The sequence below is a fragment of the Rhinoraja longicauda genome, chromosome 31 (assembly GCF_053455715.1).
Source record: "Rhinoraja longicauda isolate Sanriku21f chromosome 31, sRhiLon1.1, whole genome shotgun sequence".
Taxonomy (NCBI): Eukaryota; Metazoa; Chordata; class Chondrichthyes; order Rajiformes; family Arhynchobatidae; genus Rhinoraja; species Rhinoraja longicauda.
Window position 1 is genome coordinate 6,773,035 of NC_135983.1, and position 27,003 is coordinate 6,800,037.

Here is a 27,003-nt window from a genome sequence, read left to right on the forward strand (position 1 = left end):
AATTCTTTATGTTATGGATGTTTAATTTGTGATGTTTTGCTGCATGCCGTTGATTTTTTGGAATCCTTGTCCCAGATTTCCAAATCTATTTTTACTCCATAAAGTAATGTGCCACTCTCATTGCACAGGAGTACACTGATTTAAAACTCCCACGATGCATTTTGTGCAGGCTTTTCAATTTACAAAACGTCCACTTCAAGCATTTTCCATGAATGTTTACTGTTTGTTAATCAAGCAAATATTTCTAGATTTGTTTTCATTGTTTTTGAAAAATCTGCGACAATGAGAGGTTGAGGACTTCTATTCTTTCTTTTTTGCTGCTATCTGTTTGTTTTGTCCTTTGTAATAGATGTGACCAAAGATGGTTGATATAAATTCTTATAATAATAATAATAATAATAATAATTCATTTATTTTATATAGCGCCTTATCGGGTGCTCAAAGCGCTTTACAAAAACAATTAACATAAAAACAAACAGACAAACTATCCTGACGGAAAAGCGGCGAATAAACAACGCCAGCGTCCTCTCACGTCAGGGTCCGGCAGTAGACAACAAAAAGCACAGGACACACAGATACAATTTTTACACAAACAGCCATCACAGTGATTGCTCTAGGCATACCCTCACTGTGATGGAAGGCAAAGTCTTATCTCCTCCTCATTCTTCTCCCGTGGTGCCACGAGGTGATCGAGGCTCCCAACTTTTTGAAGCCCCCACCGGGCGATGGAAAGTCCCAGGGCCGAGCCGAGCAGGCCGATGAAAGTCCTGAGCCCCCACCGGGCGATGGAAAGTCCCAGGGCCGAGCTGAGCAGGCCGATGAAAGTCCTGAGCCCCCACCGGGCGATGGAAAGTGCTGCGGCCGAGCCACGCAGGGTGATGAAGGGCCTGCGAGCGGGTCGATCGTACCTCGCGCTTCGGGGCGGTCGAAGCTGCTACGGCTGGAGCTCCCAAAAACCGGTCGCCAGCCAGGGACCTGCGAACTCCCGATGTTGCGGTCTGCAGGGCCCACGGCCGAAACCTCCGAGATGGTAAGTCCAGGCCCTGCGACCGGAGTCTTCAAGGTCGATCCCAGCTGGAGGCCGCCGACTCCACGATGTTAGGCCGTAGCGCGAACGGAGATACGACACGGTAAAGGTCGCATCTCCGTTGAGGAAGAGATTAGAAAAAAGGTTTCCCCCAACCCCCCCACCACCCCCCCACATACACAGAGTTAAAAATAGAACAAAACGTACATTAAACGATGACAATAGACAAAAAACAAAAAAAAGACAGAGAGACTGCCGGTGAGCCGCAGCTGCAGAACACAGCCACGCCCCTTATGTACATTATTGTGTCCTGTTGCTATTTCTGGTCACTGTGATCACAGTTGTGATTGTGGAATACTGAACATTTTATTATGCTCTGCAGCTAGGGGTTGTGGATGTTCAATAAATGCCGATGGAATATCATTTGCAAGCTTATGTTTCTGCCAGCTATCTTCAGAGTGGTATTGTAGATTGGAATGCATTTGAAAAAATGTGAATAGTTTTGAATAAGACCTTGCTTTGTTTAATAACTAGTTATTGGTTTGTGATCGTTTAAGTCATAGGTTTGTGCCTCTGAAGCGCATTCACCACGAAAAGATAAATTTAGAGGAAGAGTGAATTTGCAGCACAACAAACTTTCTCAGCGTCACTTGGTCTCTGGCGGTGCAGTTTACCTACAGTGCCCTCCATAATGTTTGGGTCAAAGACCCATCATTTATTTATTTGCCTCTGTGCTCCACAATTTGAGATTTGTAATAGAAAAAAATCACATGTGGTTAACGTGCACACTGTCAGATATTATTGAAGGCCATTGTTATACATTTTGGTTTTGCCATGTAGAAATTACAACTGTGTTTATACATATTCCTCCCATTTCAGGGCACCCTAATGTTTGGGACACATGGCTTCACAGGTGTTTGTAATTGCTCAGGTGTGTTTAAATGCCTCCTTAATACAGGTATAGGAGAGCTCTCAGCACCTAGTCTTTCCTCCAGACTTTCCTTCACCTTTGGAAACTTTTATTGCTGTTTATCAACATGAGGACCAAAGTTGTGCCAATGAAAGTCAAAGAAACCATTATGAGACTGAGATACAAGAATACAACTGTTAGATACATCTGGCTTACCAAAATCAACTGTTTGGAACATCATTAAGAAGAAAGAGAGCACTGGTGAGCTTAATAATCGCAAAGGGACTGGCAGTCCAAGGAAGACCTCCACAGCTGATGACAGAAGAATTCTCTCGATAAAAAGAAAAATTCCCAAACACCTGTCCGACAGATCAGAAACACTCTTCAGGAGTCAGGTGTGGATTTGTGAATGCCCACTGTCCGCAGAAGACTTCATGAACAGAAATATAGAGGCTACACTGCAAGAGGCTACACTGGTTAGCTGCAAAAATACGATGGCCAGGTTACAGTTTGCCAAGAAGTACTTAAAAGAGCAACCGCAGTTCTGGAAAAAGGTCTTGTGGACAGATGAGATGAAGATTAACTTATATCAGAGTGATGGCAAGAGCAAAGTATAGAGGAGACAAGGAACTGCCCAAGATCCAAAGCATACCACCTCATCATACCACCTCACGGTGGTGGAGGTGTTATGGCCTGGGCATGTATGGCTGCTGAAGGTATTGGCTCACTTATCTTCATTGATGATACAACTGCTGATGGTAGTAGCATAATGAATTCTGAAGTGTATAGACATATCCTATTTGCTCAAGTTCGAACAAATGCCTCAAAACTCATTGGCTGGTGGTTGATTCTGCAGCAAGACAATGATCCCAAACATGCTGCTAAAGCAACAAAGGAGTTTAACAACGTGCACTTTAACCACATGTGATATTTTTTCTATTACAAATCTCAAATTGTGGAATACAGAGGCAAATAAATAAATGATGGGTCTTTGTCCCAAACATTATGGAAGGCACTGTAATTAATTGAATCTGGAGATGGAGAGGGGTGTTATTCTAAAAAAGATAGATATTGCAAAATACATTAAAAGCATTGATTTTAACTTGAGGTACCTTGTTTTACATAGAGCTATACAGCACAGTCACAGCCCCTTCAGCCTGCAATGTCTCTGCCGAATGTAATGCCAAATTAATCTTATCTAGTCTGAAGAAGAGTCCCAACCCGAAATGTCAACTGTCTATGTTCTCCAGAGATGCTGCCTGACCCACTGAGTTGCTCCAGCAATGTGTGTCCTTTTTATTAAAAAACTCATCTCATCTGCCTGCACATGATACATATTCCTCCTTTTCCTGCACATCCATGTGCCTATCTGAAAGCCACTTAAACACCACTATTTTATCTGCCTTTGCCAAAAGAAATGTCAAGAATATGTTCATGTAGAGATTTGCAAAATAGCCATCCCTCAAATAATGCATATTCAAGCTGTTGTTAGAGCTTAATTTTATACTACTAAATCTTAAATTTGCATTGCATAAATGAGGGTGGTGACAATTCATTTTGGACCATTGTTGATCAATCGTGAAAGAGGGCAAAGGAATTGCATTAGGAAATTTATCTCAGATAAGTGTGAAGTAATGTATCTTAGGAAGGTGAATCAGGACAGGACATACACAGTGAAAGGCAGGGCCCTGGGGAATGTTGCACAATAGCGAGACCTCTGGGTATAAAAGAGCCTCAAGGAACTGTGGTTGCTGGAAACCTGGGCAGCACAAAGTGCCAGAGGAACTCATTGGGTCAGACAGCCTCTGTGGAGGGAATGGAGAGATTACATTTTAGGTTGGGATCTTTTTCAGACTATTGCTAGGGGTAAAGGGTGGATCCCTGAATGTAGCAGGTAGTCAGGGTGGTGAAGAAGCCGTTTGGCATGCTTGCCTTCATTTCTTTCCATGACAATCAGCACAAGAGTTGGAACTTCATATTACAGTTGTACAAAACCTTGGTGAGAGTGGACTGATGGCATTGTGTGCAGTTCTTGTCACCATACTACAAGGAAGGATGTAATTAGGATTGAGAGGGTGCAAAAAAGATTCATGTTGATTTTGCCTGGACAGGGGGGAATTGAGTTATACGGAGAGATTGGATCGGCTGGGATATTTTTCCCTGGAGCGAGGGAGGCTGCAGGGTGACCTTATAAATGGTTATAAAATTGTGAGGAGACTAGATTGGATAGATGCAGTCTTTTTTCCCAGGTTAGGGAAGTATAAAACTAGAGGGCATATGTTAAGATGAGAGGGGAAAGATTTAATAAAGACCTGAGGGGCAAATTTTTCATAGAGGATGGTGGGTGTATGGAACAAATTGCAGAGGAAATTTTAGAGGAAGGAACAGTAATAATGTTTTTTTTAAAAACTTTGGACAAGTATATGGATTGTAGCCGGAACAACAGCAAATGAGATTAATTTAGATAGGCATCTTGGTCGACATGTTGGACCGAATGGCCTGTTTCTGTTCCGTAAAACAATGAAATTAGATCAGCAAATCTTGGATATTCTGTTGTTGATGCTAATTGACATTAAATTAGAGGCATGTGCCATATATTCCTTCTTAGCTTATGTTCTCTGTTGTACTTTAAAACTTAAAATGCTATTTACTGTGTGTGTTATTTGTATTTAGCTAAATATTGTAGATGCAAAACATGTCCCTTTTTTTGAAAATTAGATTTTCAGTCATGGTTGTGCATGTTGATAAATAAATAAGAATAGGTTGGAGATCAAGTGAATTAGCGTGTCTTTATATGGCCGAGGGTAAACTATTGTCTCTGAGCTTTGTACATAGAGAGAATGGTTGATATTGTGAAAAGCAAGTGAGAACAGGGATTATTTTACATGTTGTTCATTATATATGAAGGAAATCTGATAAATGATTCACACCAAAACAGTGAGATAATTGTGAAGATGCACCTTGTGTATAATAAAAGGGATTATTTGTGTTGCATCAAATAATCGGTGATAATGCCGTACATTATTGCTATTTCATTAATGTACCAGATATCTGTCTTGAGAGATTCTAAATCATAGATTTTGAATTGTCTTCCTTTACCATTGGGTTTCACAAAAGGACACAAATTGCCCGAGTAATTCAGCAGACCAGGCAGCATCCAGGAGAACATGAATAGGTGATGTTTCATGTCGAGACCCTTTATCAGACATATTGTAGGGTAGGGGAAAAAAGCTGGAAAAGGGGAGAGGCAGGACAAAGCGTGGCAGGCAATATGTTGACACCGGCAACGTTTTTTTGATAAGCAGATGGCTGGAAAAAAGGCCATGTACAAGAACTGCAGATGTGAGACACGTTTGAAGAGTTGTGGATTGCGAAGCCAGAGGGAGGAAAGTAGCAGGTGGGGGTTGGGGGGGAAGAGGGTGGGGGTGGAGGGGGGAGTTAAACCCCTGTCTCACTTATGCAATTTTTTAGGCGACTACAGGTTACTAGACTATCGCCACATGGTCGCCGGGGTTTCGCCTGTATGGTTGTGAGTAGTTTCCAAAGAGTCGTAGTGTCTTTCTGGTCGCCTCTGGATTTTCAGAATGTTGAAAAAATTTCGGCAACAGTGGGTTTGATGTCAATGAGCGTAGCTTGACATCTCCTGACGTAGTTGTTGTCGTAGGTTGTCGCCAGGTGACGTAGGTTGTCGCCGTTGCTGACTTTGGTGAATTCCATTGGCGACTACCTATGTCAACCGACGTAACCGGCGACAGGTACCCGGCGTCAAAACTGGAGGCCAAAATGACGTGAATTGTCTTCAGTTGTCTTCACTTGTCGCCGACATGGTTGTAGCTTGTCGCGGGTGGACGTAGGTTGACTTCAGTTGTCGTAGGTTGTCGCCTGCGTGGTCGTAAGTGCGGTCATAGATAAACATCCTACTCGCGTCGATTGGCTCGCCGGTTGTCGGTAGCTTGCCGTAGCTTGACATCGACCAGGTGGTAGGTTGTTGTAGCTTGTCGTAGACATTGTCGTAGGGGAGGCCCAGTCGCCGGTTTTCCGGTGACCTGCTACGACTCTGACAGTCGCCGGCAGTCGCCTAAAATATCGCTTAAGTGGGACAGGCCCTTTAGCTGTAACAGGACAATGCTTTGGATTGTCTGACTTGCAAATAACCCACCATTCACCTCACAGTAAGGCTGCAGGGGCATCACTCGACAATCCCTTGACAAACCTCTGAAGGAACGCAGCAATCCGTCTGAGTGGTAAAACCCGCACGACCCAGCTTTTGGCATGGCTGGCTCTCACGTACACCAATTGTATCAAATTTAGAGACACACAGATTCCCAAACAGTGTTTTAACTTCACAGTGCCCGATAGCTAATTTCATGAATGAATGAATGAATGATACTTTATTGTCACATGTACCGAGGTTACCTTGGTACAGTGAATTGCTTTGTTTTACGTACAACCTAGGCAGTACACAAGTGTCGTCACGTGTTGGCGCGGACAAAGTTACAAAAGTACCCAACAGTCCTATCTACTTCCTGCTGTTGCACATGACAACTCCCCCACTCACCTCCCCCCCTTTGATCTCAGCGGCCCACCATCGGGTCCCTCTTTATTATTGTAAATAATAATTTATGTTTTTACGATTATTGAGAAATACCAATTCCTTTAACTCAATTAATTCAGCCGTGCTCCACTGATAAAGGAAAAGCAATGGCGCTGATATGCTGGTGGGGTGAATTGACATTGGTTTCTACTCTCTGCCCTGCAGTGCCTGCAATGCCTTATAGTCAAGTCAAGTCAAGTCAAGTCAATTTTATTTGTATAGCACATTTAAAAACAACCCACGTTGACCAAAGTGCTGTACATCTGATTAGGTACTAAGGAAAAAAATGAAACATACAGTAGCACGCAAACAGTTCACAGCGCCTCCTCAATGAGCCTCAAACGCTAGGGAGTAGAAATAGGTTTTGAGCCTGGACTTAAAGGAGTCGATGGAGGGGGCAGTTCTGATGGGGAGAGGGATGCTGTTCCACAGTCTAGGAGCTGCATCCGCAAATCACAGTCACCCCTGAGCTTAAGCCTAGACCGCGGGATAGTGAGTAGCCCCAAGTCGGCCAACCTGAGGGACCTGGAGTTAGAGAGGGGGGTTAGAAGATTTTTGATGTAGGGGGGGTAATGTCCATTTAGGGCTTTATACGTGAATAGGAGGAGCTTGAAGTTGATTCTGTACCGTACAGGGAGCTAGTGGAGAGAGGCCAGAATCGGGGTGATGTGGTCCCTTTTACGGGTACCCGTTAGGAGTCTCGCTGCGGCGTTTTGGACCAGTTGCAGGCGGGACAGGGAAGATTGGCTGATCCCAGTGTATAGGGAGTTGCAGTAGTCTAGGCGGGAGGAAATGAAAGCGTGAATGATTTTTTCTGTGTCGTCGAATTGGAGGAAAGGTTTGATTTTAGCTATGGTTCGAAGTTGGAAGAGGCTGGCTTTTACCACAGCGTTGACTTGCTTATCAAATTTTAATGCAGAGTCAAATATCATGCCGAGGTTTTTGACATGCGGTTTGACTAGGCAGGATAGACTTCCAAGACTGCCTGTTATCGATTTGATGGAGTCGGGGGGGCCGAATAGGATGACCTCAGACTTGCTCTCATTTAATTGGAGGAAGTTCTGTGCCATCCAACATTTTATGTCCTCAAGGCAGTGTAAGAGGCTGTTTAAATTTGACTGGTTGTTGGGTTTCAGGGGGAGGTAAAGCTGAGTGTCATCGGCATAGCAGTGGAAAGAAATGCCGTGCCTTTGAATGATTTGGCCAAGGGGGAGCATGTATAGATAGAAGAGAATGGGGCCTAGGATGGAGCCTTGTGGAACTCCGCAGGAGAGGCTAGCTGGAGCAGAGGAATAACTGCCTATGTTGATGGCGAAATTCCTATCTTTGAGGTACGAAGCGAACCAGCTCAGGGCAGTGCCATCAATGCCAACCGCGTACCGGAGACGGTCAATAAGGATGGTGGTCCACTGTATCGAACGCTGCGCTGAGGTCGAGAAGGAGCAGGATTGCACAGTCGTCGGTGTCGATGGCGAGAAGCAGGTCGTTGTGTACCTTCAACAAGGCAGACTCTGTGCTGTGGTGGGCTCTGAAACCTGACTGGAAACTTTCCAGGATGGTGTATTGGTGCAGGTAGGGCACTAATTGGTTTAGAATTGCCTTTTCAAGGACTTTTGACAGGAATGGCAGTTTGGAAATGGTGACAGAAATAACTTGATTCTGCAAGTTCCTTTCAATCAAAGCAACAAGTAAACAAAAATATGATCTTCAATGTAAAATGGAATAAATCTAGATGAAAATTTATTATAAGACAGTACAGGAACAGGCCCTTTGGATATTTGATCTGACCAACAGCCCAACACCAAACAGCACATTACTTTCCCTGTGTAGCAAGAGCTCTGGGGGGAAAAAAAGAAGGGACAGAGAATGTTTACCAAACAGGCCTTTCAGCCACTAATTCAAAACCAACCATTTGTTCTAGTCTGACCTGAATTCCATTTTATTCTCCCATTGATTCCCCCAGATTCTAGCACTCCCTTAAACACCTGGGGACATGTACAATGGCCAATTAAAATTCTGCATGGTTTTGGGATGCAGGAAGAAATTATACCAGCCTGAAAAAACATGGTCATAGGAAGAACATGTAAACTCTATATAGGTGAGAATTGGGATGTTTTCTTGATTAGCAAGGGTGTCAAAGGTTATGGAGAGAAGGCAGGAGAATGGGGTTGAGAGGTAAAAATAGTTCAGCCATGATCGAATGGCAGAATGGACTCAATGGGCTGAATGGCCTAATTCTGCTCCTATGTCTTATGAACCCGGGCTGTTGGCGCTGTGAGGCAACTAGCTGCAACGCAGTTACATGGTGTGTGTTCTGTTATGTCAGAGGAGGCTAACATGGAAAGAGTAATCTAAACCACACAATTGCATTACAATTGGTACTTTGTGTGCTGACCTAATGTGAAATAAAACCAATAATTGCTTTAGCCCTGTCTAATTTGTCACAAAGTAGCAATCTCAGAAGACCTGACTGATCTTGGAATCATCAATCCAGTCTCTTCTCATAATCATTGTTGAATAAACTTCTTATTCTTAATACTAGATTTCATTTAATGTGCTTTTCAAATACGTGCTTTTTTTTCAATGGTGTCTTTGTTTCTTCGATCAGAGTACCATCATTTGATCTGCTCTCAGGTTTCTAAGTGTTCTTTCAATGCCAATTTGCTATCAGATTAAACTGAGCAAGTAAGATTATCCAGTTTAGGGGAGAATGCTCACTTTTTCTTAAACTTTCTCTGACCAAGACATATTCCTTGTATATGCATACTTGGCCAATAAACTTATTCATTCATTCAAATTATAGTTGTAATACAGTAAGACTGTTTTATCTATCACTTGGTAGTAAGTGAGCTGAATAATTGGTCAGCACAGTGATCAGCTACACATTAAAAAAAATGTAGTTGGTATTATTATAATAAAAATCAAGATGATGATATAACACTGTGTCACATTATAGAAAATAGAAAATAGGTGCAGGAGTAGGCCATTCGGCCCTTCGAACCTGCACCGCCATTCAATATGATCATGGCTGATCATCCAACTCAGTATCCTATACCTGCCTTCTCTCCATACCCCCTGATCCCTTTAGCCACAAGGGTCTAGGTAATTTAGGTAATTCTACAGCTCAATTTAGGTAATTTAGGTAATTCTACAGCTCAAGCATGCAGTGATCGATTACTAGTTATTGTTGCACTCTTGGTAAAAAATAGTTCAATTTAAACAATTTTTATTCCTCCTTTCGAATCACAATGACAAGAATACACCTATTTTTAAATGAGTCAAGTATAATTTATGTAATTGTTTATTTGTTTGGTTACTTTACAAGCAATGTCATGGAATAGAGAGTTTTATTAATAATAATAATACGAAGAATCAGAGCTTTAACCCATGAGGGGATTTTTTTTGGAACAAATAGACCTTTTCATTAGAACCGAAAAGAGATTTAATGGAACAGCCATCTTAAAAATAAACTAAATCAGGAACAAATCTATTTCAAATGGTCGATGCAGCAGGAATTAAAAGTGGGCAGCACAATGCACAGTTGGAAGAGCTGCTGCATCACAGCGCCAGAGACCTTCGATCCTGATCTTGGGTGCTGTCAGTGTGGAGTTTGCACGTTTTCTCTGTGACCGCATGGGTTTCTTCACACATCCCAAAGAATGTGGGTTTCTGGGTTAATTGCTGAGTATGCCAATTAAGATGGTTACTTTGTTCTAAGAGATATTGGCACTGTGCTCATTGAGGCAGGTGGGGTAAAGCTTTTGAGGTATCAGAATGTGAGTTACTTTCTGCAGGATTCCCAGCTTCTAACTTTGTTTTACACATTATTATGTAGTTGATTTATTTGATTTCTGGTCAGTGGTGACAATCGGTGATGGCAATGGCACTGAATGTCAAGGATAAGTGGTTAGACTCTTTTGTTGGAAATAGTCATTACCAGGCACTTCTGTAATACGAATATTACTTGCCACTTAAGAGCCAATACTTGAATATAGTGTTGTTGGTTTTGTTACTGAGTTATGAACGAAATTGAACATTTTGTAATCATCAGCAAGATTCCTAACTTTTAACATTGTTTTTTCTGAAAACCATACCATCTTCCTTTGGGCAAGATGCGACTTCAGCACTGCAGCTCTTTCCCTTGATGAACTTTGACTTCAGTTTTGCCAAGTAATGCCACACATGGTCAAATGTTGCCTGAATGTCAGGATGTCACTCTTGTCTCGCCTCAGAAATGTAGTTCTTTGCTATTCGGTTGAACCAAGGCTGTGATGAGGTGTGAAGCCCATTAGTCCTGGCAAAACACATATTGAACATCAGTTTGCTGATGCGTGAGGGTATACTGAGTGGTAATCATCCAGACGGGATTTGTGCTGCTTTTGGTCAATAGGGCCTACCTGGCAAATTTCTACATTGTCACTGTCACATAGGTGCCAGTGTTGTAACTACACTGGACTAGCTTGGCTAGAGGTGCAGCTAGTTCTGGGTTGCAGTTGGACTGCCATCTGTTCGCAAAGCCTTTATCGAGTGCTTTTGGCCCTTCTTGACATCACATGAGTATATTAAACTTGTTGGATGTGCAGGAAGGAACTGCAGATGCTGGTTTAAACCGAAGACGGACAAAATGCTGGAGTAGCTCAGCAGGTCAGGCAGCATCTCTGCAGAAAAGGAATAGGTGATGTTTCGGGTCGAGACCCTTCAGAAATTTGCTGGATTTGATTTAATTTGTGGTGGTGGACACCCATTGCCAATGGGTCAGAAAATTACGGCTAACTGATTACTGATGGCCACCAACCTGGACAAAGGCACGTTATGGCACTGCCTGCTGAGCAGCAGGTTAGATGATCCAGCAGAATAGCAAACGTGGCCACAACAGTAGAATTTGCCAGGACCCTTCACAGGACTTGTTATCAAACAAATATGATCCTGAGTTGCAAAGAAATATGCGCAGAATGTTCAGGGGTAGATTTTAAGGAGAGCCTTAATTGATGGATAAAAATTGTAAAAATGCATCTTATTCTGGGGATTCTAGAGCTTAAGGCCCAGATTATTGAAACCGTTATTAGTAGGTTGTTAGAAACCAGTGATGTGTGAGATGGCAGAATTGGAGGAACGTGACAAGTCAAAGTATTGTAGTGCTAGAAGGGACCATGGAAGGATTTGAACACTAAGATGAGAATTTTATATTTAAGGTTTTGTCAAATGAGTAGCCAGTGACAGTGAGCAAGGGCATCATGTGCAAAAGGCAGGTGGTGCAAATTCACCAATCTTTCCACCACTACGCACAAGAAGCGCAAGACCCCATTGTTTGCAGATGCCGAGAAGTGTGTTCAGCTCTGGCTGAACAATTTCTAATCTTGTGACATGGACTCGATAAGAAGAAGACCCACCAGAGCTTTGGATTATTTGAAGTTTATGAATTACGAAAGAGGACAAAACAATTGTTTCAACTTGAAGGTAGACACAAAATGCTGGAGTAACTCAGCGGGACAGGCAGCGTCTCTGGAGAGAAAGAATGGGTGACATTTCGGGTCGAGACCCTTCTTGCGACTTTGTTTCAACTTTCCTGGTTTAACAAACAGCAAAGGAATCTGCCATTCACGGCTCTGAGATTTATCGGTTGACCCAATCTCAACAACATTTTGAAAGAGTGCTCAAAAGGTTCCATTGCTCTGAGTGTAAAAATACCTTCAGATCTGAATGATGTTGCTCCATGAGTCTCGGCAGAGTTCTGTCTCGCTATCTCATAACCTCTACCCTTTGCATTTTGAACCTATTGATGGAGTGTCCACAAGAACTTAGTGAGTTTTGTATTTGGGCGTCTCAATTTCTGCTCCCAGCCAGATTCCTAACTTCATGTATAGAAAATAGCATTTCAACACCATGAATGTTTATTATATGGATTTTGTATGTTTGAACTTTATGATACTTGGGTTAATTTTTTTTGTATTCTACTTGAAAGTTAGTAGTAAATTCATTCAGCTACTCTGTGCAAGAGTATGATGCATATTTGCATTTAAAGTGGTTATTAGCTCTGCTGTTCAATACAAGACCATTCGGGTGCAGTCAGAAAGGATTTGTTTGCATATACCATTATGAAAAACTGCAGCACGCCAAAAAGGCTATTTAGGGGGTCGATTAAAAATCCCAGCATAGATTTTTGTTATTAATGATTATGTTGCCATGGTGGGTAAATGGAGATACAGATCATCATAGTCCAAATGATCTAAATAAATGAAAATAAATGAATGTGACAATAATAAAATAATATCAATGAATGGTGGAATAAGCTCAAGTGGCTGGATTGTGGCCTCCTGTTTAGATGTGTTGTTCACACGTCATATGTACGCTCACTGTAGTTGGCTCCTGATCTTACAAAAACTTGTATTGAGTACTTTCATCCTTGTGTTCAAATCTCTGCATGTCCTTGACTCACCCCCTCACTGTAGCCTCCTCCAGCACTACAACAGTCTGAGTTCTCATGTTCCCAGATGGGTTTTTGCTTAATAGCTCTATTGAACTTGCTCAGTTGGATTCCAACCAATGTAAAGAGTTCAGTGTGTTTCTCTTCACATGAATCTGTCGCTCTGCCAATCTGCTGTGGCAGTGAAGCAGCTGTAGTGGCTCAGTGCTCATTTGTTGATTTGGATATTTGATAACTTGCTTTTGTATTTCTGAATTAATATCGTCAATGTGTTACCACAGAAATGTTGTAACATAGAGTCGTCGATGATAAATACGAGCAGTTCTATAGCATGCAGCAGCATTTGACAGCCACGCATGGGACTTCACATGTAGAAAGATTTTGTGTTGGCTAGCTGGCACAGGCTTCCTCAGCAACTTTGTTAGACAAGTTTGTTCTGGTGAATCTGACCCAATTATATTAAAATTATGTTTAATTGGAACAAGTATGAGGCTTTGCATTTTGGGAGGTCAAATGTAAAGGGAAAATATGCAATTAATGGCATGACCCTTGTACTGTTCTCATTATGTGGCGACACAATTTAACAGCCAGCCAAACTCCGTCCAATAAATGCATCAGAGTCAGGGATCATCTTAGTTGTGCCTTTTAATAAGATGCCGTTGTAGGTGCATTCATGAATCAAGAATGAAACTGTAGAATAACACAACAAAATACATAAGCGATTCAATAGTGTTAGAACAAGTGTAATGACAAGGTAGCTATGGCTTGCTGCTACATACTACATGAATTTTAAATAACCCAAAAATGTCTGAATTATTACTATAAATGTATATTAAATTACAATAATGCACTTTAAATACAGCGTAGTTTTCAGAACGGCCTACTTTCTGTTTCAACCCATTTCGGCTCCACACCATCCAGGCACATGTAACATTTCAGCAATTACAGCATAAATCTTACAAAGTTGCCAAAAGGCGTTCTCCTCACAAATATCACCAAATACAATTAGAATATAGAGTTACATAACACAGAAACTTACAGATGATGCTTTCACAAGCTTAAAGGAAAGGATGGCAGCAGATATACAAGTCTGCTTCTTGGACTGCCTGAGGAGAAAATGGTTGCTTTGAGGTCACGCTTTGAGGTCACAAGAGGTCACAAGAGACCCACTTCCTGATCAAACAAATCACCACTAGGGTCGGTAAAACAGTGCTAAAAGAACTCAAAAGCCTGGGGCAGAACAACCCTTAACAGCATTCATATACAGATGGATCTTGGGGTCCAAGTCTATCACTCCCTGAAAGTGGCATCATAAGCTGATAAAGCGGTGAAAAAGACATAGGATATGCTTGCTTTCATAAGTTGAGCCATTGAGCATGAGAGTCAGGAAGTCACGATGCAGTTTTATAGGACTTTGGTTAGGCCCCATTTGGAGTATTGCATGCAGCTCCAGTTGCCTCAGTACAGGAAGAATGTAGAGGCTTTGGAAGGAGTGCAGAGGAGGTTTACAAGAGTTGCCTGCATTAGGGGGTATCGGCTCCTTAGTTGGACAAACTTGGATTGTTTTCCCTGAAACATCGTAGGATGAGGGGAGACCTGATGGCAGTATATAGAATTATGAGAGGCATAGATAGGGTAGACAGTCAGAACCTTTTTCTCACGATGGAAAAATCAAGTACTAGAGGGCATAGCTTTAAGGTGAGAAGGGCAAAGTTTAAAGGAGATGTGCAGGCAAGCTTTACACAGGGTAGCGCAGCGGTAGAGTTGCTGCTTTACAGCGAATGCAGCGCCGGAGACTCGGGTTCGATCCTGACTACGGGTGCTGTACTGTAAGGAGTTTGTACGTTCTCCCCGTGGCCTGCGTGGGTTTTCTCCGAGATCTTCGGTTTCCTCCCACACTCCAAAGACATACAGATATGTAGGTTAATTGACTGGGTAAATGTAAAAATTGTCCCTAGTGTGTGTAGGATAGTGTTAATAGTGTTAGTGTGCGGGGATCGCTGGGCGGCGCGGACTTGGTGGGTCGAAAAGGCCTGTTTCCGCGCTTTATCTGAAATATGAAAAAAATAAAAATATGAATGCTTGGAATGTGCTGCCAGAGATAGAGGTTGAGGCAAACATAATAGCGGAAGTTGGAAGTGCAGAGCAATGAAGAACCCGGCACTGGTTGTGTGCAGGGCCTACTCGGCAAACTGTGCCAATGCTCCCAACTCTGGGCGCTGATGCTGAAGAAGGTCTTTGTGAATGAGCTTTCTTCAAGTGCTTTGTATTGTCTTGTACAAGTGCTTTGTAACCATTCAACTCACCCTTTTAAAAAGATACATCTTGTCTAGTAATTGAAAAAGCAGTAAGATTATTACAACCATTAAGTTGCTCGAAAGGGAGGCAAGGTTATCTCGGCTAGATTAGTTTAATTTAGCTTAGAGACACAGCGCAGATACAGGCCCTTTGGTCCACCGAGTCCGCACTGACCAACGATCCCCGTTACACTAGCACACACTACACACGAGGGATATTTACAATTTTTACCAAAGTCAATTAACCTACAAACCTGTACATCTTTAGAGTGTGGGCGGACACCGAAGCACCCGGGGAAAACCCACGTGGTCATGGGGAGAACGTACAAACTACGTACAGACAGCACCCATAGTCAGGATCGACCTCGGGTCTCTGCCGCAGCAACTCTACATCTGCACCACCACACCGCACGATTCCTCTTCATAAATGGGTGTATGGGAGGGAGGCGGTAGTGGTTGGAATTATATGTGGCACAAAGGATGATGGTAGTGATTGTTGAAGAATAATCTAGCCCCAGAACATTGAAGCAGAATCCTAGGTCAACAGTGTTCAGGTGTGTCGTCAGTGGCTAACCTTCCAACAAAGATAGTGATGCTCAGCTCCAACTGCAATGCCTCACGCAAAGAGGTATCCCGTACAGCAAGACATGGGCGATATTCAGGTTTGGACCGAAAATTATCAAGTAATCTTTGCTCCAGACATGTGCAAACGAATGAGCATGTGCGACATGGATTTCTATTGACTTGTTCAGGTGTTGCCATGATATCAAGAGCAGTTACACTCACCTCTTCTCTTTTGACTCCATTGACCCAGGTTACAATGAGGTCTGGAGCTCAGTGGTTCTGTCAGTGACACCCTCAATCACTTTGGTAATGGTTGAGAGTGGACAGATGGAATTCGCTCTGTTTTTGTGGACAGGGCACACCCCTGACAGTTTTCGACTTTGTGGGGCAGATGCGTGTGTTGTGTCTGTTCTGGAATAACTTGTCTGGAGGCTGCAGACTGAAATATGGTTTCTAGAAGTAGAAACTAGGAGCGGCAGATGCTGGTTTACAAAAAAAGACACAAAGTGCTGGAGTAGCTCAGTGGGTCAGGCAGCATCTCTGGAGAACATCGAAAGGTGATGTTTCGGATTGGGACCCTTCTTTAGACTGATTGCGCTGGAGAACATGGATAGGTGATGTTTTGGTTCGGGATTCTCCTTCAGACAGAAATGTGGTTTCTGATGGATAGATAGAAGAAAAAAATATTTTAATCCACTGTTGTGAGGATTTTGTCATATCTGTCTAAATCCATTTCAAATTTACCATGTTTTCTGAAGGTTTAATACAGTATTACAAGTTCAAACAATGACTACTGGTATAAAACTCTGAAGCAAGATGTTACACAGATTACAGTCAGTGTGTTTCTTCCAGTCATGCAATTGTTTCCGCTCCATTTAACTTTGTAAACCCAGCAGGCTCCAACATATGTTCAAACATTTACTTTCCCTGGTATGCTGTGTTTGTTAATTGGAAAGTTAATCTTTCTGTTTACCATTAACATGTTAAGGGGAGGCCATCAAAAGACATCTTCTCCTTAACAGCAATGATTTTCTGTTGGAGAAAATCATTTCTGCCCTCCACTCATGAATATCCTGTGTTTTTGTTTTCTTTGTTTGCTTGTTTTGATCTCCTGGCCTGCGTCCCTTCTCCCCTCACACAAGATTATGCCGAGCAGCTGCGAAATTTGCAGAAGACGAAAGAGAAGCTTGAAATTGCCTTAGAGAAACATCAGGATTGTACGTACATTACATTTATTGTTTCTGTGTGATTTATTCAATTGCATAATTTTTCGCATGCTAATCTGTTTCTTTCTACCATGAGTGATAAAATAAAGTGAAAACATTTAGAAATTACTTTTTTATGTGTCTTTAAATACTATAAAAACAGTTTCATTGTACAAAACTGGAAGAACATTTGCAAAATGTAGTAAAACTTTGATAATCTGCTTATCTGACCATTCTGATCATGGTGGTTTGGCATCGGCTTAGCAGGTGATGTTTGCAATTTCCACTCATCAGGACCCTGATTCCTGCTCTCCCTTCCTACTCCCCTGGGCTCCAGTTCCCACACTCCCTTCTCCTATTCCCCTGGTTCTCTGCTCCCTTCCTACTCCCCTGGGCTCCAGTTCCCACACTCCCTTCTATTCCCCTGGTTCCCTGCTCCCTTTCTACTCCCCTGGGTCCCACTTCTCTTGTTCTCTGATCACTCTCTGGAACTGCATTTTCCACACTTTCTTAAAACTTAACAGTTAACAAACATAATATTGTTTTAAAATATGAATTAAAAGCATGTTGAAGTATTAATGAAAAGATATCAGATAGACTGGAAAATTGGTTAATTCAGCATCACCAAAGTTGTGAGAATGCTGGATTAATGGATTTTGACTGTGCTTTGCATAGAAAATATGTTGCTCAATTTTAATTGCTTTCAAGTAAGTAGTTCATTTCAAAATACATTCTATGCTAAGTGCAATTTTGTTTTACTGCCTGGTGGTAATATGGAATATTTTGTATTTCAAATAGCCTCAATGAGGAAGCTACAGGAACAGAATGAGGCATATCATGCCAACAGAGCTAAAATGGCAGAGACAATGGATCTGGCCTTGGAAAAGAAGGATCAGGTAACTTAATTTTAATATTGCAAATTCCAATCAGCCTTATGCATGTGGCCACAGTGGGTGTATTTTAGGCTACTCTAACAATATAACAATAACACGATGAATAATTCTACTTTCCTGTCAAAAGGGAATTTTCTTAGTGCATCACTTTAACCTTCTCACTGAGCAACATCTCATTGTACATCTGAAAGTGCATCAACTTCTTTGATCTTTTAACAAAACATCAGAGGCTTGATAAGTATTCTAAACAAATATATCTTTTTAACTCTGCCATCGCTCCAGCAAGCTATCTACTTTCAGTGGTGATATTGGGACTGTGGCCAATCTGTGCTTTCATGCACCATGGAATGACAATAAATATGCATTCTATCTTTAAATTGCTTGCAGGAGCCAAAGAAGAAATGTCTAGGTGACCATGTTCATGACAATCAGGAGATTCCTTTAAATTTTTTAATTAATTTTAAGTCTTGAGTTTTCTTTTGAACAGGGCAGCACACAGGCGCATCTGTTAGAGCCTCTGCCTCACAGCACCAGAGACCTGGGTGCTGTCTGTGTGGAATTAGTATGTTCTCCCTTTGACCACGTGGGTTTCCTCCAGGAGTTCTGGTTTTCTCCCACATCCCAAAGATGTGTGGGTTTGTAGGTTAACTGGCTTCTGTAAATTACCCCTGGTGTGTTGAGGAGTGGATGAAAAAGTGGGATGAGAACATGGTGCAGAACTACCATGTACCTCATTGGAGACCCTTGGACTATCCTTAAAGGATGGCACAGTGGCACAAAGCTGCTGCCTACAGGTTCGAACCTAACCCAGGGTGCTGTCTGTATGGTGTCTCCCATACTCCAAAGACATGCAAGATGGTAAGTTAATTGGCTTCTGTAAATTATAAATTGTAGTGTTAGTGTACGGGGTGATCGGTGCCGACTTGGTGGGCCAAATGGTCTGTTTCCATGCTGTATCTGCAAAGTCTAAAGTTTTCATTTGGAAATAAAATACTTGTCATTTTTATTTTCAGGAATGGATGGTGAAATTTTCAACCCTTGAAAAGGTAATGGATTTTCCCAAACTTTTTAGTTTTATCTTTGTTATGAAATGTCCAATTAAATTAAAATGATAACATAACTGGTTGAAACTGTAATGTTTTCGATTTGTAGGAAGGAATTGCAGACCCTGGTTTAAACTGAAGATAGACACAAATAGCTGGGGTAACTCAGCGGGTCAGACAGCATCGAGTCTGAAGAAGGGTCTCGACCTGAAACATTATCTATTCTTTTTCTCCAGAGATGCTGGCTGACCCGCTGAGTTACTCCAGCTTATTATTGTGTCTCTTATGTTTAAGATTTGATGTTTTTGTGGCAAGCTAGGATCGGTTGTCAGCATCTATCAGGAAATAGTGGGCATTCACTTTATGCTCAGCAGGTTCCTCTCTCAATGTTTGAATGAGCAGTTAAGTTATGTTTGTTAGTGGGAGAAGTGACATGCTGTGGCCTTTTCACTTGCCTTTTCATCAGAACAGGGAAAATAGATAAAACAATTTTAAGTTGCAGAGAAGGGGAAGGGGAAAAGGGAACAAAGTGGAAAGTCGGTGATAGAGTGGAGAGGAGAATGAATGTCAGACATCATGGCGGTGGAAGCAGGTGAATAACAAAATCTAAGTTGAGGGAGGTATAAATAGGAGAAGACAGATGAAGCCTTTGATTCCGCGTGGTAGGCTGCTCTGGAAGGTTAGATGAGATCCAGAGAGAGCAACCAAACTGGAGGCCTGTTATGAGTGGTGTCCTCAGGGATGGGTGCTGGGCCCTTTGCTGTTTTGTGGTTTATATCAATGATTTGGAAGAGAATGCACAAGGCATGATTAGTAACTTTACAGATGACACCAAAGTGGGTGGTAAATAAGACCATAAGACATAGGGGCAGAATTAGGACATTCAGCCCATCGAGTTTACTCTGCCATTCAATCATGGCTGATCTATTTTTCTCTCTCAACCTCCTTCTTCCCATAGGCTTTGACGCCCACCTCATCAAGAATCTATCAATCTGAAAAATACCCAATATCTTGACCTCCACAGCCTTGTGGCAATGAATTCCACAGATTCACCACACTCTAGCTAAAGAAATTCCTCCTTATCTCCTTTCTAAAGGTACATCTTTTTATGCTGAGCCTGTGCCCTCTGATTCTAGATTCTTCCATTGCTGGAAATATCCTTTTTACGTCCACTCTATCTAGGCCTTTCATTATCTGGTAGATTTCAATGCGATCCCCCCTCATTATTCTCAACTCCAGCGAGTACAGGCCCTAACAGCGAGTATCATAGTTAGTGAAGATGGATGTCAAAAACTACCACAGGCTCTTGATCAACTGGGCAAGTGTACTGAGGAATGGTTAATGGAGTTTAAAGCAGATGTATGAGATGTTGTATTTTGGGTAATCGAACCAGGGCAGAACCTTCACATTCAATGGTCGGCCCTGGGAAGCATTATAAAGCAGAGGGATCTAGGAATACAGGTAGATACTTCCCTGAAAGTGGCATCACAGGTAGATAGTGTGGTCAAAAACGCTTTTGGTACATTGGCCTTCATCAGTCAGGGTATTGAGTATAGAAGTTGAGACATAATGTAACAGTTGTATAAGGCGTTGGTGAGACTACACCTGCAATACTGTATTCAGTTTTGGTCAGCAGGAAGGATGTCTTACGAGGACTTGAGGGGCTGGGCTTTCGGGAGAGGTTGGGCAGGCTGCGACTTTATTCCTTGGAGAGCAGGAGGCTGAGCTTATGGAGGTCTATAAAATCATGAAGAAATTGATGGGATGAATGCACAGGGTCTTTTACCCATGGGGGGAATCAAAATCAAGAGAACACATGTTTAAGGTGAGAGTGACAAGATTTAATACAAACCTGAGGTGAAACATTTTCACTCGGAGGGTGGTGGGTGTATGGAATGATCTGCCAGAGGAAGTGGTTGAGGCAGATACTATATCAGCATTTAAAAGACATTTGGACAGGTTTAGAGGGATATTGTCCAAACGCAGGCAAATGGGACTAGCTTAGATGGAGCATCTTGGTCGGCATAGACGAGTTGTGCTGATGGCCCTGTTACAGTTCTGTATGACTCCATGACTCTACATCTGAAATTACCAAAAGAGGTGTCAGGGGCTATGGGGAGAAGACAGCTGAATGGGGTTAGGATGGAGAGATAGATCAGTCATGATTGAATGGCAGAGAAGACTTGATGGGCCAAATGGCCTAATTCTGCTCCTATCACTTCTGAACCTATGAGAATGGCATGGTGGCACACCAGTAGAGTTGCTGCAATACAGCGCCAGAGACCAGGGTTCAATCCTGACTACAAATGCTGTCTGTAAGGAGTTTGTATGTTCTCCCCGGGACCTGCTTGGGTTTTCCCCGGGTACTCCGGTGTCCTCCCACATTCCAAAAACGTACAGGTTTGGGTTAATTGGCTTTGATAAAATTGTAAATTGAACCTAGTGTGCGTGGTGTAGTGTAAGTGTGTGGAGATCGCTGGTCGGCGTGTATTCGGTGGGTCGAAGAGCCTGTTTCCGCGCTGTATCTCTGAACTAAACTAAACTAAAAGGAGAGAGGAAATCTGGGAATGTGAACGACGAGACTGGAAGGACGTAAAATTGCCAACTCTCAGCAGCATCCATTAATTTTCACGAATTGGAGATATATTGAGCGTTATGTTCTGGCAGGAAATTCTCACCTGATGGCGTGCTGGGGCCTAGTCCTGGCGTGTGCAGCTGTTATCCTTCACGAGACTGAGTGTTATCATGCAGTGCTACTATGGAATTATTATACCCAAATCTGTTGCCCTCTGAGGTACACATATCTGTATGTACAGTTTTCAACAGGAGATATATGGGTTAAAAGGCTAATTTTAACACTTTATCTGAACCATCAACCCTACTTTATAGATAGGTCACTTTGATTGTGAATACTGAGCGATATACCTGTTGGCACCTTTGCGGGATATCTTTTAGATGAATATCTGGCAAAGCCCAGATCATTCAAATACATGATTATATGACAATTCAGTTGTGCTAAAGTAAGGTAATGATCCAACTGATGGATCATCACTGCAGTTAGGAGATAACTGTGCAACAGAGGATACCAGAGAGAAATATGCAGGTCATATCTGATTAGAATAGGATCTTCTTTAGGGTTTGTACATCAAAAGATCATAGGCCCATCAGATAGAGAGATACAGGAAAGAAAGATGTCCCTCGGTCCACTGAGTCTGGTGCTGACTATCAGCCACCCATTTACACCAATCCTACATTTATCCCACATTCTCATCAACTCCCCCCCAGATTCTGCTACTCACTAGGTATTGTAACCTATTTGTGGTCGGCCATTAACCTACTAACCCATGTCTTTGGCATGTAGGAGAAAACATGGAGGAGACTCGTGCTGTCCACGCAGACCGCACCTGAAGTCAGGAGGGTCTCTGGGGCTGTGAGACGGTGGCTCAATTAGTTGTGCCACTGTGCTGCCCTGTTGACACCCATCCTGATATCATCCAATCCATGCACGGCCTTTGTAAAAAATGGCTTTTAGGATTGTCTGATGGCGTTGACCTTTTTATTTATAATTGCATGCATAAAACAGCATTCATATATTTTTTAATATATTTTTTTGTTTAATAAATTTCTTAGGAGAAGACAACATTTGAGAACCAGCTGAAGCAGATGAAGAATGAGAATTTTAATCTGTTTCAGAAACGAGATGAACAGGATGAACTGGATGGATTTCAGCAGCAGGAACTTGCCAAAGTCAAACATATGGTATATGAAATAAATATTCTTGCAAACTTCCATTTTTTAGAAGATTTCACGGTGGACTTGCGTTGTACTGATAGGACTTGGAAGCAGACAGTCATTTGGAATAAGTAATTTCACCATTCAAACCAGATTTTAACAGGTGGTGGGATGTTTTGAGTGCTGCATTGGTTGATATTGCTACCTGGTTAGCAGTGTTCAAAGTATAGCCCACGGGCCCGTGGAGACTCATCCCTCAAAGTGCAGCAATTCATTTGCATCTAACTTTCTGCTCTTTCAGATTTCAGTGAGAAAGATAGCTGTTTTTACCATTGACGTCTTAACCTTTAACTATAACTTTGTGATCTGTCACTTTACCCATGTGCATGTGGATCTGTGATTCGCTAAAAGTGTAGGCCTGAACAATCACCAACTTTCCGCTATTTAGAACTTATGAGTCCTGACCACATCATCTCCCCAACGTCCCAATCAGAATTAATACAATTGGTGTCTGTTACACAGTGCACATTAATTTTTGCACCTTTATTGAAGCTGCGCTTTGTTGATAAAGTCTGCATTCTAAAAAAATCAAACGTACAAGATTGTTGAATAAATAAAAAATGACAGCTATATATTTTATGTTATAACATCCCGAGGTAGTTTGTGTATTTCAAAACAATCGAACAATTCAATCAGAACTTTTAAATTATAGTTGATACAAACATGGTTAGCAGCTATAAAAGTGTTTAGACCAGATTGGAAATCAAACAATGATGGTAAAGGTGATTTATTATTTGCTTGAATCATAAAAGGGAATCACTGCCAAGTGTACAATAGAAATAACTTCAAGATTTGTTAACCTTGTTTATTAACACGTTTAATCACTTTGTGTTTCTTTGAAAGCAGAATGTTGCTATGCATGTTGAGGTTTAAAGTAAAGTAACAAATTTATCTTGCATTCTCTGGAATCTTCAGCTCCAGGGATTCAGTTGATATAAAGTGAGGTTTAGTCTTTCAGACATTCATTCTTCCATAACTTTCATACTATTTCAGAACATAGAACAATCCAGCAGAAGAACAGGCCCTTTGTTGCATAATGTCTGTGCCGAACACAATGCCTAGACCAACTCTTATCTGCCTGCACATCATCCATATCCCTCCATTCCCATCATATTCATGTGCCTGTCCAAAAGTCCCATAAATGCTACTTTCATATCTGCCTCAACCACCATCCCTGGCAGCACATTCCAGGCACCCACCACCCTCTGTGGAGGAAACATTGTCCCGCTCATATCCTTTAAACTTTGCCTGTCTCACCTTAAAGCCATGATCACTAGTATTTGATTTTTTCCAACCTGGATAAAAGATTCTGACTGTCTTCCCTACCTATGCCTTTCATGATTTTATATACTTATATCAGGTCTTCTCACAACCTCCGGCATTCCAAACTAAACAATCCAAGTCTGTCCAACCTCTCCCTGTAGCTAATACCCCCTAATCCAGGCATCATTCTGATCACCTCCACTCCACCCTTTCCAAAGCAGCCATAGCCTTCCTGGAATGGGGTGACCAGAACTGCACACAATACTTCAAATGTGGCCTAAACAAAGTCATGTAAAACTGAATTATGACTTCTTGACTCTTCTTGCCCTGACCAATGAAAGCAAGCATGCTGTAGACCTTCATTACCACTCTGTCGATGTGTGTTGCCACTTTTAGGGAGTTATGGACTTGGACTCCAAGATCCCTCCGTACATCAATGCTATTGAGTCATGCCATTAACTGTATATTTTCCCCTTACGGTTGACCTCTCAAAGTGCAACACCTCACACTTGCTCAGATTAAACTCCACCTGCCATTTCTTCGCCCATTTCTGTAGCTGATCTATGTTCTGCTGTAACCTTTGACAAGCATCCTCACACTCCACAACAACAGAAATCTTGGTGTCATCTGCAAACTTACAAACTAACCAACCCGTTCTGAACTTTGATCAACGACTCCCACATGTCAGATGCCTAATAACAACTGCTCCGGGTGTACCCTCTCCTGCTCCTGCCTAATAATGTAGTTTGCCTTGTTCTACTTTATTACCTTCTCCTAAGGTCTAGCCTTCTCCCAATTCAAAACAATCTTAAAACTTATGGAGCTGTGATCACTATCAACTATCATTATCGACAAAATGCTCTTCCACTGTAACATCACTCACCTGGCCAGGCTCATTTCCCAACACAAGATCCAGTATGTTCCCTTCTCGGGTTGGACTATCCACATACTCTTGGAAACACCTCACAAATTCTGCCCAGTCTAAATCTTTGGCCCTGAACAAAACCCAGAGCCAGACCCAATAGTGGGGAAATTAAAGTCACCCACTAAGACAAGCACATTGATTTGGCATCTTTCAGTAAATGTTCTCTATTAGGATAAACTATTCAGCTAAAGGATTGCAATCAGCTGAATAAACATGATGCATGAGGAATTATAGATGTGAATCTCCCTCCTACCTTTCTATAAAGGAGTATACTCATAATTCTGATGATCGCTGATAGTTTGGGGAATTACAACCTCAGACTTGTCGATTAAAAGTATTAGTAGTAATACTATAAAAGTATTATGTTATAAAAATGTATTATGTTGTAATCTTGTGAACTTAACCTTTGCATTAAAACGTTCTTTGTGGTTGGAGCTAAAACTCATCTATTTTATAGCTCCTGCAAAAAGAAGAAATGTTATCAAAGGTTGAAAGGGAACTTGAAGAACAGAAAACAGAGCTAGATCAAACCAAAGAGGAGCTGAAAGTCTCCAAACAGAAACTTTCAAACCTAAACCAAAGGTTGCAGCAGTTAGCGACTTTAACTGAAGACATGACCAAGGAAAGGTAAACCAATTTGGAGGAAATGTCATTTATCATATTATGAAATATTTTATTCTTCCATAAATTGTACAAATTTGATTGATTCAAAATGAACCTGATACTTCTGATCATACTTATTCCAATTGAACATGAAGTAAAATTGTAATATTACCTCCAAATTGTTGAGGCCTTGAGGATGACTGAGAAAACCTCCTTGTTCTCTGGGTAAATCAACATGTTGAGCGGGGACAACACCCCGCATTGCTATTATTCTGAATTATTATTACGTGACCTTTGTTAGTCCGGCAAAACAGATAATCCGCCAAGGCTCTGGAACCAACGGCAGCGGAATATCATTGGTGTAGTTAGTTGTCGTAAGTAACTTACTTGTAGTAAGTTTAATACTGTTCGTTGGGAGTTCTCTACATGAAAAAGGATTTTGGAGAACTTCAAGGGTATAGAGAGTTTTTTTTTCCTTCGTTGTGCAAAACATTCAAATTGAAAATACATTTGAGGAACTAGGATATGGACGTGGGCCTCGCCTTTACATTAATGGATGCAAATTCAAAAATATAAGACCGATTTCAATGAAACTTCTTCCATTAGCACCAAAGGGGCGACGGTGAGTAAGGTGCGCCTAAAATTGTCACGCTATCATGTACCGTTTTGGCTGTAGTTCAGGAACAAACAAACAAACAAACAAACAAGGGTTTTAGTATATAGATAAGTGAAGTAATACCTTATCACATGAATTTTGTTCTCAATCATTGGAATACCAGTACTAAAATAGAGAACTTCTTTATTTGCAGTACCAGTTTCTATGATTAAACATGCAATCCCTCTCTAAACATCTCATTCTCAACTTCTTCTTTCTACTGACGCTTTTTTAAACTTACCTCTTTGACCAATCTTGTGGTCATCTCCCAAAATATCTCTCAATGTGGATTGGTGTCCAATGTTATCTGATGACTCTGCTATGAAACTCCTTAGCATCCTTTGCTGTAAATACAAGTTATTGTAAATGTCCTATGCCAAGAAGCAGGAGTATTGCAATTTTTTAAAGAGTGGGAAGTTTCTATCCAATATGTATTGGATGATGGGATGCCTCTGACCAAGTTTCCATCATTCTTACACATAAACTATGATAATTCCAAAGTAAAGGACCAGGGAAATTTCATTTACAGCAGATCTTTAATGACATCAAAATGTTCCAAAGTGTTTTAAAGTAAATTAATTATTAGTGAAGTGTATTTCCTGGTACTCTTAAATACTATGGTGTAATATAGGAAAAGGGAACAGCCAAGTTGTGCTTAACAAAGTCTTACAATGGATTGTGAGCCAGCTGACAGCCGAGTGAACCATTATTGAACCATGCACTGGGACAGCTCCAGGGCTTAGTTTTTAAATTCAAGGAGCAGACAGGGCTACAATTTATTATCTTGCAAAAATGTAATCGCTGCAAT

At 41.6% G+C, this 27,003-nt stretch overlaps 1 protein-coding gene across 3 annotated transcripts in view; it reads left to right on the top strand.

Annotated features, from left to right (window-relative positions):
• The window catches only part of golga1 (golgin A1), an 83,987-nt gene that overhangs the window by 17,145 nt on the left and 39,839 nt on the right, over positions 1 to 27,003 (top strand). The window contains exons 4-8 of one of the 3 annotated variants that reach the window (XM_078426026.1): positions 16,959 to 17,033; positions 17,820 to 17,917; positions 18,928 to 18,960; positions 22,588 to 22,716; positions 25,395 to 25,564. In XM_078426026.1, the coding sequence (XP_078282152.1) occupies positions 16,959 to 17,033; positions 17,820 to 17,917; positions 18,928 to 18,960; positions 22,588 to 22,716; positions 25,395 to 25,564 (505 nt within the window). The remainder of the gene's footprint in view (positions 1 to 16,958; positions 17,034 to 17,819; positions 17,918 to 18,927; positions 18,961 to 22,587; positions 22,717 to 25,394; positions 25,565 to 27,003) is intronic. The other 2 variants (XM_078426028.1, XM_078426027.1) reach the window with 2 other exon arrangements.